The sequence below is a fragment of the Coccinella septempunctata genome, chromosome 2 (assembly GCF_907165205.1).
Source record: "Coccinella septempunctata chromosome 2, icCocSept1.1, whole genome shotgun sequence".
In the NCBI taxonomy this organism is placed as follows: Eukaryota; Metazoa; Arthropoda; class Insecta; order Coleoptera; family Coccinellidae; genus Coccinella; species Coccinella septempunctata.
This window is the reverse complement of record NC_058190.1, coordinates 23,624,935-23,644,720: the sequence shown is the minus strand read 5'-3', so window position 1 is coordinate 23,644,720 and position 19,786 is coordinate 23,624,935. Positions and strand designations below refer to the sequence as shown.

Here is a 19,786-nt window from a genome sequence, read left to right as displayed (position 1 = left end):
GAGTGAGTAATGTACTTGTTATTTTCATTTACAGATTGCTGAAATTTACAACACTGTTGAGACACATGAGAGTTTAACAGAATGTCAGGAAGTTTTATTAGTATTAGAGAATTACTTGAGGGATTTTAATTCCTTGGCAGAGTGGTTTCGTTTGAAGTGGAGCTATGAAAATACACCAGCTTATCAGAGACCTACATCTGTTACATGGGATATTTGTAAAACAAATTTAACAAAAACCACAAATAGTCGTTCTGGAAAATCTAGTCCTAATCTTGGATCTGGTAGAAACAGTCCTTCAGTAGCGGGAAAAATCAGTCCAAGATTACTTCCATGTAGAATGAGTTCAGCTCCCACTAGCCCTCTGCCTATTGAACAACCTATTCTCGAAGGAAAAGTTATAGATACTAGTAATATTGATAGAACAGTGCCGATAGAACAAGATACTCCTATTCAAGAATGCAATGTGGAAATTGAAAAAATTGAACACATTTCTGATAAGGAAGATCATGATGTATTGAATGAGAATAAGGCAGATGAATTGGCTGAGTCTTCTTTATCATCGAACGATGAAAAAAATTTTGTTAACACCTCTTCAGAAGATCAAGATGATTCCTCTCTACAAGATAAAGACACCGGTAGTTCTGGAACATTAACTGTAAATGATGAAGCTATAAACAAACTGAAGCTTCCTGATTTGAAAGCTGAATTAAGAAAAAATTTAGATTCACCTAGTGAAGATCATCAAACATATGATATTTTCAGGAAAGTTGGTGTTGAAAGTGCTGAAAAGAGTACAAGCACAGATGATGATTTTCCAAAGCTTCCTTTGAAACGTCGTGTGGTGAAAGTAAATCAAGAATGCCAAACTGATGATTCCGATAAAAAGATTACACCAAAGACTACGCAAACTGAAAATGTGGATAAGAAAGTTCTTCTTAGGACTAGTAGGTGTGACAACATAAGGAATATTAAACCTATCAATCCTAGATTGGCATATTCAACTGCTCTAACAAAAAGTGCCTCAGCTAAAACTGTTTCAACTCAAAAACCTAAGATGGAAACTAAATCCTCTGTATCTTCTCCAAAGCCCAGTCTTAAATCAATGAAACCTTCAGTTAATAGCATTAAAACTTCTACTTCAATTCCACTGAAGACTAATTTTACCAGAAGTAAAACTGTCAGTGATATGAAAACAATTAGTTCTTTCCAAAAGTCTAAAGGGTACATTAAAAACGAACCTTTTGTTCACAATTTTAAGGCGAATGTTGTGAAATCTAGTTCTAAATCTTCTTCATTTGTGAAAAGCAATACAACATCATCAGTGGAACCAACAGATAATTCTCTAACACCTAATGATTGTACAAGTTCTGTTGAAACTTTGGTGAATCAAGGAAAATCTATTGAAAATGTGAACAGTTCTTCTGAAACACTGAACAATGAGAATATCCAAGCTGATAAGTCAGCAACAGATGGTTGGTTAACAGTAAAAAGTCGATCAAGATTCAAGAACTCTGCTGGAAAAAGAACAACACATAACTGGTCAACAAGATTCAATCAAGTTAGTGCGACAGCAAGCTTGCCAGCTTTGGCTCTGTTTCCTGAGTCTAGAGAAGGATTGAAAACTCAAAAATCTATTGATAAAGATGTGAAAAATGACTTGAATAGTCTGAAATCATTGAAACAAATTTCAGAAAAGAAGAAGGGTTCTTTAATCAGATCTCATACAACATTGAGTAGATTGTCCACGCAAAATGTATCTATAGAGAAGAAGAACGAAGCTAATCTACAAATTAAAAGCTCGATTCAAAAAAGTAATTGCAGTGAAATTGAGAAAAAAGGAAGCGATGGTGACTCTGAAACCGATGATGAAAAATACAAGGTGAGAGTTTTTGCAGTGGATGTTTATGTTATCAGGTTTCTTGAAATGGTATCAAAGATATCTCTTTCAAAGTAGATTCCATTCCTTAAGTTTTGCACAGCATAAACACAATTAATAGTGTATTATTTAATGAGCATATTTTGATGGCTATTATTCATACAGATCATTTTAATATAACATTCAAGTCAATAATGGTCATATTATGCTATTAAAATACTTTGATCTTGATTGTTAAATGATTTATTCTGAAATTTCATATCTCATTTTCAATTATATCTCCGTCCATTTCAATATTTAAATACTCACCGCTGCACCTGCTAACATTTCACAACTAAGTATATTGCAATACCCCCATGTTCAGAACCAGTTCCTAGTCAGGTCCTAATCGATCCCATTTGAGGATCTTTATGTCTTCTGTAGTTACGAAGAATTTTAATAGACCGGTGAATTTTGGTTTATTATTCACATGAGTTTATGAATTTTCAATAGACCATTAGTGAATAATGTCTCGTGAATCACTAGTGATTTATAGTTATAATAATCATAAAGGAAATAGATTAAAATCACTTGATTCAATGATCATGAACAAAAAAGCATAATGATACATGCATCATCACATATAACCCATAGTGTATGATACATTTCCTGAAGATAAGGTGATCTGTATAGAATGGTGGAATAGAAATTACACAATTCTGAAAATATAGTCTGAAGAAACCTTGAGTAAAATGGCTGAATGTTTTTGTTTTTATGACACTTCAAATTTTTCTGCAACTGAGAGGACAGATATATTATGGGACCCAAGGGTTCCTCAAACCAACTAGAGGAATTTCTAATTCCTTAAGCAGGAAAAAAAACAATAGCTGGATAAGGCAGAGGGTTCTAAACTGGGTCACTCGCACAAGGCCATCTCAGTGCCTTCCAGTCTATATACTATCCAATGCCTAGAATTTTTTCTCGGATTTCTCTAGAACCATTCTGAGATTTATAATGGTGGTCTTCACGGGACATTGCAGGCTCAGAGCTCACTTGCACAAACCTAGCATCGTCAATGAATCACTCTACAGAATCTGCCTAGAGGTGGACGAAACATTTGAGCACATCCTCTGTGACTGCCTTGCGGCAGACAGGGTCAGTCTTGGAGTCTGACTGACTTCTATAGGAACTCAAGATTCACTCCCCTCTGACATCATCTCCTTCCTGAGTATGATTCCACTGGAGGGAGAAATTTAGCTCTGAGCTTCCTTCAACATCTTGGTTATGTTTATGCGCTCTTAAAATTTTGTAAATACCGTACTCAGTTGCCGATGCCGTCCAGACTTAAAAACAAAGATGTCTTGATCTGAAAATAATATAAGACCATTATAATTGTGCTTTTGCTCTACCTTCAAGGCTTCCACAGCTTGTTATTTCATTGCCTCATTTCACGAAAATGATTTTTTGGAATGAATCCAAGATTCCGAACAATAATAAATAATAATAATAATTTAGGTCCCTTTCATTTCTATAAGGCCCGTTTGCACCAATCCGCCTTAAAAGGAGTACTTAACTAACGGCCGGTTTCATAATCAAACCTAAAGTCGCTTTAATTTTGAAGCTTCCTTTAACCTACTAAAAATGACGACAGTAAAGGAAGCTTTAAGCTTAAAGTGACGTTAAATTCGATTATGAAACTGGACGTAAGCCTCGTTTAAAGTTAATGGACGCTTAATTTTATTCCCAGTTGCACGACTGTGGCTTAACCGAATCTTAAGTAAGGGGCCCTTAAGTTTTTATATCTAGTGATATTTCAGTTTTTTATTTTGGTGCAACTTCATCCTAGTCCAATAAAGCCATTTCATTGGTTGGCCGGTTGCCGATGATCGTTGTCATTTCATTAACCTTACTTTATTGTCCTGTCAGTCAGTGTCAAGGATATTATTATAATATTATCAAAGAGTAACAACTTTTTGTTGTTGAATTAGCATTAATATTGATAATGATAATGATTGTCAAATAAAAGGTACCTAAGTACAAGACTTTCTTTGTAAGGTCTTGTGTGAATTTGTTTTACTAATGTTGAAGAGGAACGTGAAGAAAATGACCTTATTGCCCTTGTTAGTACGAATACGGTGAATGATTGCCAAGCAGGTGGTGGTAATCTACAAAGGGCACTCAACTTCTCAATAGAAGAAAAGAGTTTGTTGCTAGCTACAGTATGATTTGTGACACAAAATTGAAAATAAAATAACTGATGGCAATACAATAAAGGCAGAGGAAAAAGCTTGGTATCCAGTAATGAATTCATTCAATTTTCAAAATCTTTTAAAAATGGGAAGTTCGAAGTTCTGCAGACAGTTCAACAAATTATTTCAGGTTAAAGTACGCCCTCAAATATTTAAGCGGTCATTACAGGAGCACTTAAATTTAAGGTTAGCTTTAGCAGTTAACAGTTGGTGCAACGTAATTTAAGTTAAGGGTCAATTTTAAGGGACACTTAACACTAAGTGTGTTTGGTGCAAACGAGTCCAAGTTATAAATTTTAAGGGAAGTGTTCCCAGAGGTGTTTTATCACTTCCAGCTCCATCGGAGATATAGGCGCTTGTTATGCGTCTCCTTATATTTCGAAAAAAACCTTTTCGGACAAAAATTATCACACTATCTGTGTCAGAATTAGTGTATTTTATATTCTATCGTTTCAGAGGATATAGATTCAGAACCCGTAAAAAAATGTCTGTGTGTGTAATCTATTAATTTATTGGACATACAATAGACAGTTTGCAATGTTGATGCTTATCTGGATGAAAAATGAATATCTGTTGTTGTCAAAAGAAGTGGGAGAGTTACTTAGTGTCGCCAATCATTATTGAGGTGGTTGACTCTGACATTGTTGTCAGATCAATTTCAATGGAAAAAGATAAGAAGTATATTAACTTATGAATTTTGCGCCACTGCCTTCGTTTAGCGTTAGACAGAAAAGCATCGAATGTGTGCGCTACAATAAATGCATTCCTATACTTCATTCAAATTTATTTTAGCAGTCGGTTGGCCATGAAATAATTTTCTCAAGTTTTTGTAACTAGAACGAAGTTGGGTTGGCACTCATGAAATGTCGTTAATGTCATAACGCCGTTGCCACAACCAATATCAATTTTTATTACGAAAATTCGAAAATGCCGAAAGTGATTGAAAAAAGAGAAAGGGTTTCAGGAAGTGCTATTTAGAATTCAGGTCCGCTCATTCAAATAGTTATACCCTGATATTCTAAAATCTATAATACTTCAGACGATAGCGAACATATTCAATGTAAGAGAATTTATATAATGTTTCATCTGAATCTAAACGACTTATATTTCAGCTGAATATTTCCACAATCAGAAAGATTGTGAACGAAGAGTATGACAAAGAATTTCCTTCTATTGGGAGACCCAAAAAAGTGTTGGCATTTGGGAATTTTATGTTTGAGTGAATTAATGCAAAAAGTTTACTACAGGATTTTCGATAAATGTCATCGGAGAATAAGTTCCGTAAAATGGATATTTCTGTTTTTCATTTGACTTGTCCTATACAATGTAAATGTCTTAAGGTACTAATAAATACCTAATTATTATAATTACATCAATGTATTTAGATGAATACGCGCAAGTTGGCCTGTTACTGTTTATTCATGTGAAATTTTTGTTCAACGGTGAAGTTGCATCTTAACTTGAAACTTCCTTCAACTCCTTTTACTTATATTGATGCAAGATGATTTTTGTTGAAAAATTTAACATTCTTGTAATTATCTGTTAATTCCTTCGGGAGATACCCATTGCCAACCACTGCATCATATGCATTTCATCTTCGAGTTAATATTTTTGAAATCTACAAATGATGTAAGCCAAAGAAGATAACGAACATTAACTCTAGTGCATATTATGATATTATACTGATCTCTTATATTTTCCATGCAAATAACTGGATTTGGTATGCCTTCAATCAGTTTGTATAAACTTCAATTATGTTCGTCACATATTTTCCGAAGAGATTCGACATTGTGATAAAATACGTAATAACAGAAACTTTTACGTAGAACGGGCAACATAGCGTTGATTTAAAACCCAAAAATGTTTTGACAAGCGTCATAACCCCACATTTTCGTACTATACAGAGTGAAATGTGTCAAATTTCCATGGCCAACCGACTGCTAAAATAAAGTTGAATGAAGTATAGCTGCAATGGCCATTCCATTCCATTCACATCGTGCATTTCAGACCGTTTTCATAACCATTGTGAAAAGAATAATCGTCATACAACACAAGAAAGCCACCAAAGACAGCCGATAATGCGAACAACTAATAATAGATTCAGTTATCTGCAATCAAGCATTCACTAAACGAAGGAATCTTTACGTTATGTGTCTATATAAGCAGCGTAAAAATTATTACAACAAAGACATTCGATTCTGTATACCCTAAGAATGGATTTGAATGATCTGGAAAATTCACTAGGTAGTTCCAGTATTATCAAGTTCCTTGAAAACGCCATGTCAACCTGTCGCAAAGGCTAAAAATGAAAGCAGCAGATGGCTCCATAAAACTAGACCTCTTTCAATAAGACCCGAAATTTTTCAAGGAGACTCGTTCAGCCCATTATGGGCCTGCATGGCCCTGTATATCTCGTCCCATAGGTTGCATTCTACAGACTACGGAGTTGCCATTAATAGCGACAGATGAACTGTGATGAAACTGATCGTCTTCTTTACATGGACGATTTGAAACTCCTGGCATCTAGCAAAAACACTATTCAATATACATATGCTGATGAAAATGGATGATGAAATGTAGTCTGAACAGAAGCATTAAGCTACTCATTCGGTACCATCTCTTGCATCTCCACCGATTTAGCAGCCATACAGAGAATAATAGAACTAGCAGAGCTGCTGTGATCTCTTGGAGGTCGGGGAATTGCTGATTTGTCCAACCGTGTGTTGCAGGAAATTGAAAAACTTCGAGAATATTTCCTGAATAATGCTATTTCATCAGAACTTCATCGAGTGATGCTGATACTTCTACTCCGTTCGTCGAATTCTATGCAAAAGCAAAATGCAGAAACTTTGCACGCAAGACACCAGAACGAGATCAACAATGATTACGTCGATATATCTGCGTTGACTTCGAAAAAGATGTTTCCCGAGATAGAGGATTAATCATTGCCATCCAGGATTGAAAATGGTGAGTGAATAAACTGAGTGAACTATATGAAATATATATCGCTGAAGATGACTTAGTGGCGGATGCTGGCTATTGTTGTGGCTGTGCGACACATGAAACCATCCACCACATTGCCGGGGATGCCAGAAGTTCGCGGGCACGAGGTACAAGAAAGACCTGATGCTGTTGTCAAGATTTTACACCAATAACTCGATAAAATACCAACTCGCACTCTCTACAGGGATCGCACGATTTCCACAGACCTACTCATCATGAACCTGACCTCATTTTATTGGGATGCGGAAAACGAGTACCTACTACACAGACACATTGAAAATATTCCGAAATACAGAGATCTCGGGAAACAAACCAGGAGACAATGGAAATTGAAAGATATCAAGACCATCACTATTGATTTCATCTACAGGTCTGATACCGAAGAAACTACCAAAGAGTTTGAAGAAACTTCGATTCAAGATCTATACTCCATAGAGTCATGAAGAAAGCGGTACTGATAGAAACGGTGATAGAGCGGTAGGCAAGTAAGCCTAAGTATCCAGAACTGAACGCCGCTATATAAGACAGTTTTCGAACCCATATAGACATAAAGTCTGTTGGGATGTGCCAAACCATATTACGAAAATCCAACGCCGAACATAGGAAATGAGAAAGAAGAGGACTATAGAAATATAATCGCCCAGTGCGTGAGTAATTTCATTACAGCTTAGAAATTATCGAAGAATCATATGTACCGCTATCTGAATCAGTTTCTACTACGCTTTGTCAATAGAGTAAGGGCTGCTCGCTGCTCAACTTATAAGGAAGACGGAGCAAATCACACATGCAGTGGTCCAGTTGAATAGTAAATCATGTATCACCTGTAATAAAATTATTCCCGCATTGGGCGATTGCATTTCTACAGTCCACTTGTATCTCATGGTATTGCCTTTGTTCAACGGTAAATTTTCGTAATCTGTAGAAGCAACACCATCCAAAGGTTTCAGTCTATAACACTTCTCTTGATAGCCAATGCTCAATGGTATGTCTCTAACCAAAGAATACATGAAGAACTCATACCACCAACACCATACATTTCGATGTGATACTATCTACCTCCACCGCCTATCGAGAAAGACTACAAAGTCACTTGAATAAGTTGATAGAAATAAAAAAAACCTCTGTACGGAAATACTCCACATCAGATGACTAAAAAAGACATGACCCAAAGATCTCCCAGAATGTGATTGTCAACGAGTAGGAATGCAACTTATACTTTTGTATTTATTTTTGTTGTTCTTTTTGTTTTCTCTTCTTTAATACCCAACACAATAATTTATTCACCCACTGTAGATTGCAATAAATGACACTCGAAAAAAATAAGAGTTTTAATGACCCCATATAATAATAATCCGTAGTTCTGGCTTGTAAATCACCTGAGTTAAAGCCAGTATAGGTATTAAATCTACCGATCTTCTGATCCACTTCGAAGATAGATCTACTTTTGATCTTGCTTTTACAAGACACATAATAGAGTATACAATTTTTCTTCGGAGACTCTCATACTGTTGAAGGAGGTTGTGAAGAATTTATTAAGATTTAGTTTAAATTCATTAGGAGTTACGTTTTACCGCATATATTGGATCTGAAACTTATTCTCAACAGTATTTAATACATCAGTTCTGTACTACTTCAACTTTTTGATTACTTTGGTTGAATCATCGAAGTGGGCCTTGAAAGTCCAGGCGCAGCTTAGTATTTGGTTATATAAAATTAACTAGAATTATCTGTAGTTTCGTCATACGAATAAGATATGATGGATAACTGCTTCGCAAAGGGCGACCAATTTCCGATGATTAATATTGTGGATATTGAGCAACTGAACAGGTGAAAATGCTATTACTTGCCCCAAGGGGCTCAAGAAGAATCCTAGGCGAATCTCCACTGGTCTGGTAGCAGAAACGGGGATCCAAAGGGAAGGGAAACGGGGAACTAAATTTCTTTCTATACAAGCTTCGTGGCTATCACCTCGTTGATAGAGAAGACACAAGGCACTCCACTCAAAGTTGCTCCATATTATTGATTTTTATTACGGTGATCGACAGACGAAAAATTTGTTCATGTTTTTACTACAGCCGAGATGGTCAACCCAATATACACTTCGAAACAAAGGATGTAAATGAATAGTTGCGAAAACGTTTAAGGGGTGATTCTTTTTAAAAAAAAGTGCGTGTCTATGTCTAGCTAGATGATGCCAAAGAGAGATTTGGTAGAGCTTGGCATCATATAGCACAAGACAAGGGAGCCTGAAAATTGGCAGGGGAGGCCTATGTCCTGCAGTGGAGGGTTGTTGAAAGAAGAAGTTTTTCGAGCAGCCCCTGCTTAGACACAGCCTCATAAAGATGGAACCTGAGAAGCAATTTTTAATTTTTTTCTCAGATACCAGTAAACTGATAGAAATGAAGTCGAGCAGATTATTCCATGGGAGCACGGCAGCAACCAAAAATATTGTTTGGTTTGGTATTATTTTACCTTAATAATAATAGAGAGATGAAGTCCGCACAGTACGTAAGCCTGAACGTAAACGTTAACGTGAGAAATAACGTAAAATATAACGTTTACGTGTTGTAATGAAATTTGAGTTGATGTGCGGCCATAATGAAACGTCAGACGTTGAACATAACCTATCAATTTGCATTTTGCTTTTGTTTTGCGTGAACTCTCTTTATATAGTATTGAGCCTCGACAGCTGGAATTATATATGAAATATTGATGTTCTAATGATTTATATGCATAATAAAAAGAATTTTCAACTTGGCAGTATTTCCATGAAATGATTTTAGTGCAGGGACATGAGAATCGCAGTGGAGTTTCAGCCATTTCCCTACTGAATGATAACTTTAAAATCACTGCTGGTTTCCTATAACTATCATTGATTATGAGAAAATACACGGGAAATGTAAACAATGACCGTTTGAGGTTATCGAGAATTGCATCCACAACAGAATTCGGCCATTCGCATCGGTGCTACTTGTTTAATGTTCGGTTAACGTACGTCGATGTTTAAGGTATACGCGGGAGAACGCTAGTTTACGTAGTGTAAAGCTGACGCTAACATTAACGTTAAAAACTGACGAATTAGCATGCGTAGATGTCAATTATAACGTTAACGTTTACGTTCATGGCAGCACTTCAACTCTCTAGCACCTTATTATTAAGGTATAACCTTATAATATCAGCCTCATATCTGCCTACTAGATAAACTCCAGCCTATACAACACAAGTTGTACCTATTGATAAATAATTTTTTTTAACGAAAACCGTTAGTTTTAGCAAGAAATTAATGAAGATCTCATTTGTTCAAAATGAATCAGGCTATCGAAAATTAATTCTTCGATGATATATCGAAACTTTTTTGCCGAAACTGATCGCCCAGTTTTTAAAGTTGGCAAATCCTTGTTTGTGTACCATCGACTACTCTCATTGCGGATTCAAGAGCTGATTTGCTGAAACTCAAACATCATGGAGAATAGAAGTTTAATACTTGTGCTGAAGGTTATGTGGAGAATTCATAAACATAAACAGAAGATTGCGATAAACATTCTGGAAGAAAATTATATGGACCAAACGCAAAATATTGCTACAAAAAAAACTGCGTTGTCAGCTGGAGTCGATAATGTTTATAAATAATTTTTCATTCGCCTGTTAACGTTATGTAATTAATAAATTCATTATTCATATTAGGCCTCAATTATTTGATTTGTGACGATATTTGGACAAATGTGTGGAAATATACAGGTGAAGAAGTAGTTCAAGTAGTTTAGAATTAATGGTGAAATTTATTGTTCATCAACAGTTGCGAAATATTTTACTTTTCGTAACTAGTTGCGAAAAGTGAAACATTTCGATACGTCGATGAGTTTTTGAAAAGTCTCACTTTATATGTCAAGACGTAATTCTCCATGTCGTTACGATGCGTGCGGGAAAGAAATAGCAGGGGTTTTTCCGCTCCGTTTGGGAAAGTGACTCTTTGCGACTTTAAATGCGCCTTTGATTGATCAATCAATTAATTGATTCCCAAAATGAAATCGGTGCAACTTTTTCATTCCTAAATATGTATATTGAAGAATTAGCAATTGACAATCATAAAAAGGGGGAAAAGATATGCAGGTCATCATTATGAATTCTCGGAATTTTCATTATCGATTGAAAAGCAACTTCCGTATCAAGCTTTGTGAACTTTTTTTCTGAAACTTTTTAGGGTTTTCGCTTGCAATTGGAATTCAAAAGATTTTCAGAAATTGATCTTCATCTGATGAAGGAGTCTGATATCGACTCCGAAACGTTACGTTACATAATTATAATTTCAAAGTTCCTTTTCTCAGTTCATTGTCAGACAACAATTTTTTGTACTTGATTTACTCCTGACAAATCAGTGCAAGAATTTACGCAGGAGCAGATCGGTTATTTCAATTTTTCAATCGATTTTGTTCCAGAAAAACCCTAAAAAGTTTCATAAGATACAAAATCCTCCCAGATTGATTTTCAATCGATATCTGAACTTTTTGTTGTTGTATTATTTAAGGAGTTCACCCAAGAAGATCTTGCAACTGAGGAGGAACATCAGAAAAAAGCAAAGCAATTGTCTGAAGAAGAAGACAGACTCACTAAGGAAATAGAGGAGCTGCAAGGCTTAGAAATTGAGGTAGATACGGAAACAGACGGTACTGAAACTGACGGTGAGCTTCAATGTGATAACGATGACGAAACTGTTCCCACCAGTAGAGTGCCTGATAGTGAAGATATGTCCTTAGAGGCTAGATATGAGCCCATGCTGGCAGGTATGTTCACACTAATATTTGTATTCCCTTTTGTATGATGAAGTTGTCTAAGGAGTTTTAACATTTTTTCATCTTCACACTGGGATATTCAAATACCGATTGTTGATAAATACATCGATATAATAATGATAATAATAATAAAGTTTATTTTCCACAAATAAACATCTGATATTCTTCATACAAGTGGAACATCTTTTCGGCTTTATGATTACTGGAATAAGTTGAAATTCCATAAAACGGAATATTTTCCATTTCTGTTTTGGTTTGCTCAATGGAGTGTGGAGCTGAAATATTTTTAACTATTGCCGTACCCTTGGTTCTGGCAGTTGATTGTTTTACTGCGATGCTCGAATCCGGATACATGATAGCATTCAGATTTGTCGAACAATCTAACGAACTAAACGATTGGTAATGCTTCACAACTTTATAGGCAGTGGTAAGTTCAGCAGCGCATATCATCAAAATTCTGTCGAATTTTGTTTGATCATAAAAGACGATATATCTTTCGACGTTGATGCAACTGACAATCTGGAGTTGTGATTTTTGCTTTGAATATGATCTTTCACACTCGATTTACCGCCATAACTTACGGATATATAAAGTCCACAAATTGAACACATAGCTTCCTGGTCATTTCTTCTTTTTTTGATGAATATTGACTATTACGATTATTACAAATCATACGTAAAACTTGGTAGTGCTGTACGTTGTCGACTGAATGGTGAATATGTACTGATTATTCGCCGCGTCGACGCCGTACGTGGAGTGTGAGCGACATGCCATTGGTGTGCGATTGCGTAGAGTGTAGGCGTAGAGTGTAGACGTAACGTAGACCCTCCTTCGTTGGACTGCGTCGGCTGATTACGTGCTTACCTCTTAACTAACATATGTAAGGAAATATGAATCACGATAACGACGACAACGATGGGACTTCCGAACAATTAACCGGGACACGGGGACTCAATGCCTCAAACCGGGACATGCCCCAGTGTACCGGGAAGTATTGCAGCCATATCTTAAAGGTAATTCGATTGCCTTTTCAAAAATGCCATATAGTCCGAGAGCTGGCAACGAAAATCGGCAAGAGTTTTTTAATGGCTCATAATCAAATATGATTTAGTATTGAGGGTGTACATTAGTCAGCACCTACTCTCAAGGTCAGATAGTGGAACACTAAACGGCGACGAGCTTTGATGTAGGTATATCAAATTATTACATACTCTACAAGTATTTTGTAAAAAATATATATTATTATATATTATTCGAAATTGAAATAGTCAGACCACATATCAATAGAACAGAGGCAGTCAGCAGTCACCCAAAGTACGGATATTGTAATTTTACATAAATCAAAGAGCATCGTCGCCAGATGTTCCACTACCTGACCTCGAGAGTGGGTAAATAATTTCTATCGATTGTTTTGATTCAATAGAGGTGATGCTTCAACTAAATATTGTACTAGTCTCAAATTTTTGTATCATTATTTTTGAAATGCCATTTGGGGTAGTTGCTAACAAGGCAATCATCGCAGATATGCTGAATGAAAAACAATAATAATTATTGTTTGTTTACAGATGTTTTCAAAATGTATATGAAAGACGTACAAAAATATTTTTGCAACAGAAAAAATTGACTAATTCTGCTAACAACTATTTCTTAGACTAAGAATGTTTGTAAAATACTGTAATTGGGTACACGAGAACTGTCCGGGGAGCCTGGTGGTCATTCAATCGGCCCTTTTGTACCAATCCATTTATCTTGAAAATGGTATGTGAGCCATTGCTTGAATAAATTTAAAATCTCGTTTAAAATCATATTTCCATCCTTCTGTTTTTACAAGAGACCTCACATATCACCATTTGTCAAACTTTCTAAAAGGTCAACCAGATCCGAAGTAGAAAACATTTCATCTACTGTCTTCATGGCGCATATGACGTGCGAAAGTTTAAGAAGTGGCTTTGAACGACAATAATAATAATAATAATCTTTATTCATGCTTTACAATCGAAAATTGTTTGCATTCGTCAAAACACAAAATGGACATACTCACAATTTCATAAATAAATAATCAAAATACAAATTTAAACATCGAAATCGATACACAAGTTTCCTGTGGGATCAAGACACAAGTTCTCGTTCAAAAATTCCTCTATTGCGTAAAATGCATACTTAATCAAAAACGACTTTATAACAGTCTTAAATCCTTTCAGGGAAAATTCTCTGATTTCAGCAGGAATTTTATTATACACTTTAATGGACATATAAAATGGGCCCCTTTGTGACAAAGTAAGTCTGAGGAAATCTGCTTTGTAAAGATTTCTACTCCTGGTTTCATACTCATGACAACTCCCATTCTGCACGTAACTATCCTTGTTTTTATGTGCATGGATCAAAAATTCCAAAATATAAAGACTAGGAAATGTCAATATCCCAAGCCTAATGAACGCTGGCCTGCAATCATCCCTATACACAACGACAAGTCTAACAGCTCTTCTCTGTAGAACAGACAGAGTCTAGCTACACAAAATCGAGTCAAATGACAATGTGGTACCTTTTCAAATTGACACACTGTGTTAGGTTAGGTTAGGTGTGGTACCTTTTCAAATTGACACACTGTGTTAGGAATAAAGTATTTTCAGTGAATTAAATTTCAACAACCTGTTTTAGAGAACCCCATATTTGATATATGATATGATTTATCTTGATTACAAGGGCATTAATCTCAATAAGAGATAACTAGCCATTCGAGCAATTTCTGAGATGGCAAGCTTTTCTTCGAGGATAAACTCCAAAATTATCACTTTTATTTACTCTTTTTTACTTTCACTCACCTGAAGATGCTGTTGGGATAGCGAAACACGTGTCGTGCTTTGAATGCTCATTTTTGAAAAAATTATATTAATTGTTTTCAGTTCAATTATGGCTTTTTATACGGAGTGGCTGCATCATGAAAATAACATTCAGGACCAATTTTTCGAAAAATTTGATTCCGACATAAAAAATCAATAAGATTCCTAACACCGTAGACAGGCAGAATTTTTTTACGGATTTTGAATCAAGGTCGTCTTAGTGACAATGAAATTTTGAAGCTATCGAGCTCAATTTCTGGACGATTTTGCGGATACAGGCTGTTAAAAGCATATTGATTTTTATGGATATCGGAACAATGATTTTTGAGTTATGCAAATTTTTAAAAGAAATTGTTATGGGCACACTACAATTCGGAATTTTTTTCTATCGATGCGAAATTTTACACGTTGGTGCTCAGCTGAAGCCTGAGCTTATACATTTTCGGCGAAATCGATCCAGCCGTTTTCGAGATTTTTCAAATTAACCTTTCTTATATATTCCTTGCTCGTCAGGTGTTTCGAACGAATTTCATTTCAGGTTATTCAAGAGGAAGTCTTATTTTTGCCAAAACATCGTGATGTAGCCAGTACCTATATGAAACCCGCAATTTGAGAGTTTGTCCTCTAAGGAAAACTCGATACGTCTCTAATAGATTTCCTAATTTCAGAATAGCTCAAAGAAATACATAGATTTTATTACTTAGATTACTTTTACGTTGGGTTAGTTTTTATCAATAGATTTAGCACTAACAGCCAGTTTCATAACCGAACTAATGGCCAGTTTCATAATCAAATTTAAAGTCCCTAGAAGCTTGAAGCTTCCTCTAGTGTCAGTTTTACTAGGATTAAAGCAAGATTTGAAATTAAAGGGACTTTATTATGCTTATGTTACTGACCGTGTCTTTTTTAGTAGGACAAAAGGAAGCTTTTATATTAGGGACTTTGAAGTCTAGTTTCGTAATCAGTTTGATTATGAAACTGGCCGTTAGTTTGACTAATTTCAAAGTTTTAAGCTCAATAAATTTTTGGAAGCACCACTGCTTTTCATTTCCAATGATTTAAGTTTGGCGGTTGTATGACGGTCAAAGATGTAGGATGTAGACAAAATTGGGTGAAGCTATCTTAATTACCTATCTTAAGAATCGCAACATAAACTGGTGAAATATGTTAATCGATTTCTATATATTCAGTTGCCATCAATCAGATTGCCATCTGTTCGCTGATCGAATTCCCTTACTGGATTTGATATTTTTTGGTTATTTTTCAATTGGTACGGAGCTGATTCGACGTTGACAGTTGCTCTGTTGGAAAAGATTCTCTGAAATTCATCCTACTGGATATAATCACGGCTCTGTTGGAGCCCATTTATACATATAGTCTCTATTCTCTGTTTTACTGAAAATATTTCAGAAATGTCATGGAGTGATCGCATAGATACTTTAGCAGCACTTGAAGCTTTGAACGCCAGGTATCCTGGACGAGCTCATGAACTCCACGAGAAGCTTTCTAATCCTTCACGGAAAAGAAGCCTTCAAGAGACACTACGAAAATATCAGGCCAAACAAGCCAGAGCTCAGCAGAGGAGACAAGATCTGCAACAAGAAAAATCTCAAAAATTGCAAGCTCTCTGGGCTAGAGTAGAGGATGTTAAAGCTGCGAAATTACAGTTGATTGAGGAAAAGAGAAGAAGGATGGAATTCAGACTTCAAAAAGCTGCACAAAATAGGAAGAAACACATTAAAGGTATCATTAAAAAGGCACATGACGAAGAAGAAAAACTGAAAGAAATTGCATTCATTAATGAATTAGAAGCTCAAAATAAAAGGTAAATCTTCATGAATGCTTAGTATTATTTTTTTCAAAAGGTTAATGACAAGGTAGCTTTCAGACTATTGAAAAGAAGGTTTTCATTGTATCTCCTTATATCATGATTTTTTGAATAATTTCGAAGGCTTGTCTTTAACATACTTGACTACTTCTGAGGATATTCTGAATGCTCATATGGTAATAAACAACTCATTACTTTCCAGGCATGATTTTCTTCAATCCTGCCGCGAACAGAGGGGTAGGATTCAAGGAATACAAGAAGATAGAAAAAAAAGGCAGGAAGAAAAAGCAGCTAAAGAGGCAGCTGTAGAAGAAAGGAGGAAAGCACTCGAGAGACAGAGAAATGAAAGACTGAATAGGTTACAAGATGAAAGACGACAGAGAGACATGAGGATTGGTCAGCAACAACAACAAAGGGAGAGAGAAAGACAGGAATTAGCAAGAGAAAAGGCCAGAGATAGGGAGGTAAATTATATGTATAGCTGCAATATTCGTTTAGTTTCTGTTGACACTAGAGTTCAATGGTACATTAAAATTAATTTGTTTCGTAACGCTATTGCAGGAGAGATTATCTGCCTTACATGCACAACAGTTAGCATCGACGCAAGAGCTACAAAAACGCATTGAGCAAAAACAGGAAGACTCTAAGAGAAGACATGAGGAGAATATGGAGCAGATCAGACAGAAAGCATTGGAATTATCTATTCACAGGTGTCACGTGGAGGATAATCAAGCACCTAATATAACACCTTATCCAACTCAGAAATTATGCACAGTTTGTAACGTTTTGGTAAGTTTTTTAGTATTTTTATATTCATTAAGATGTTCTTGAAGGAACTTTGTTTCGTTGAAAAAAGAAATTCTGTTGTAAATAATCTATCCAACAGTTAGATGGAACTATAGTTTATCATTACGCTTTGAATATTCGGAACTTTATTTAAATATGTGTATTGCGCCTAAAAATCAGAAGGTTGTCGAGCAGACGTAACTCACAGAGCAGCCGGTTGAAAATATTCGGACTCATAACAAGAATAGACTTTTCCAGTCTATGTGTAGTTCGTCTCTATGCCTCGTCCGGAAACCATGATTTCTGCCATTTATTGAAAATAAGCTTTATTCTTGAGAACATATAAGCAACATTTCATTATGAAGATACTGGTAAGCATAGGGATACTCAACACTAAAAAGACTAAACAAGTTTCTACTAGATTTCCGATTTAATACCTCCATCTGGACCCTGATTGGTCGTTTCTGTGCAATAACAATTCTGCACCTTATTTAAACAGATCACCTTCATGCGTATCGCGATAGACTACTCCTGAACCGCATTATCATTATCATAAAGTTCGTTTTTGTTAAATTCAGATGCAGTTGATACCAGCTGAACCAATACATTAGCCTTTCACTATTGCACGCTTCTTCTACAATACGCGTCTGTCCCCCGAAAATAAAGGACGAGTCATCCGCTCAAAGTGTTACTTGTGATTTCAATTCATTGCCGATATCGTAAAAGAAAAATAACGAATAATAAATAAAGGTCCAATAATGCATCCCTGCGGAACTCCAATATCGAACTCGAACATGCCTCCAACCTTTCACTATCCGACATATGCGCAACAAATCTATAGAGCGATATAATCTGCAGGAAACTACATATTCTCGTATTCACCCCAAAGCGTCCCTCTGATTGCTACTATTCCAACTTCTTGTACAGAGCTCCATGGGATATGAAGCAATCAGAACAGATAAATACCTTGTCAAAAAAAAAACAGCTCATGATATGAAAAAATATCTACATATACATTTTAAAAGGGATGTAAATTGTAAAAAATGAACAATCAGTACCTAAAAGCCGAGAAAATAATTCTGTTTTTGTTTTGTTGATTCCCTTGATCCATCGAGCTGGCAGATCAATGGCTGGGTATTCCAAATTAGTTTGAAATCAATTGCAGATAGTGTTCAAAACGTGAATGAAGGTTGTGCAGTTATTCCTCATCTTGCTTTCTCGGTAACGCATCACCCCTAGTAGCCTCAGTAGAGATGGTGACTGCTCTGGGCTATACTGGTTTGGAGAATAATATTGAAAACATAGTAAATAAAAAAGAAAGGCTGCTGTCATCAGCCATTCGTCCAAAATATCACAGAATTACAATCTACATTACCAGCTCATGTGAGTCAGCAGACTCACAGAGAGTCACAGAAGATGCCATAGCCCTCAGATGCTGCGTTTCTACCTAAAATGATATTGTGAATAGTAACCAATATCGTGAAAATTCTTTCGGTCAATTGATCGCTGGACCGGAAACTTCATAAAGGATCGCGTTTGTGGGAATAGATTTGTAAAGAAATAGCAGGTCGAAGGAGTTTTGCTTTGTAGCATCTTAAGTAGAGCATGGTACCATATCTACCATTTTCAGGTTATAAATTTGAGTTCAGGTCCCTCATATAAACAATATCTTCACAATGGGTTTTCATGAATTATCCGCCGCCACAACTATTTAATATTTGAGATTTCGGTCGAAATCGAATGATAATTGCCAAACTTTTTCCGTTATTTTGGATCTACCAAATTCAATATTTGAATAAAAGATTATCCTTTTCAAAACGTACGCATTTCAATCTTGGGTCTACATATAGCGAATTCCACTAATAAAACTAGTTGCAGTTAATTCGTTCAAAATGTGTACTCAGTTCCACCAATAGAATTTGTTAAAATAGCGAATTCCATTGATGAAACTAAATTTGAATCTTTTAGAAATATTTTAGTGAGTTCAAAATATTCAGTATGTTCTCACCTGTTTCACCACTGTAATTTTGACAGTTAAGCATAGAATTCATAATTCAATAATTAATATTGGTCACCGGATGGCTTTCAATTGAATAACCTGTCGAGAATAATTTCAGCTTGTCATCATATTGTCACTTCAGATTTTGCTCAGCTGATTTTTTATAATTATCGAGGATGACGAAAAAACGGGTATGTTTTTGCAGATTTAATTGATGAATATTTAGCATTTCATTGCCAATCATTGAACGACATTCAGAAGAATTATCGTGAAAAATTGTACAATCAGTATCATCCAACGCCTAATTGAGAAGAAGTAACAATTTTATAGTCCTTTCTATTATCGGATATTTATTGAATAAAATCACCCCGGAGTGTGGATAGAGAACATTTTGATATATGAATGTAATCGAAGACATAGGTTGAATATCTTAACT

At 35.6% G+C, this 19,786-nt stretch overlaps 1 protein-coding gene across 2 annotated transcripts in view; it reads left to right on the top strand.

Annotated features, from left to right (window-relative positions):
• Positions 1-19,786, top strand: part of LOC123308728 (S phase cyclin A-associated protein in the endoplasmic reticulum) — a 140,526-nt gene that overhangs the window by 1,309 nt on the left and 119,431 nt on the right. For both annotated transcript variants that reach the window (XM_044891518.1, XM_044891519.1), the window contains exons 3-7: positions 35-1,879; positions 11,633-11,888; positions 16,148-16,562; positions 16,768-17,029; positions 17,127-17,354. In XM_044891518.1, the coding sequence (XP_044747453.1) occupies positions 35-1,879; positions 11,633-11,888; positions 16,148-16,562; positions 16,768-17,029; positions 17,127-17,354 (3,006 nt within the window). The remainder of the gene's footprint in view (positions 1-34; positions 1,880-11,632; positions 11,889-16,147; positions 16,563-16,767; positions 17,030-17,126; positions 17,355-19,786) is intronic.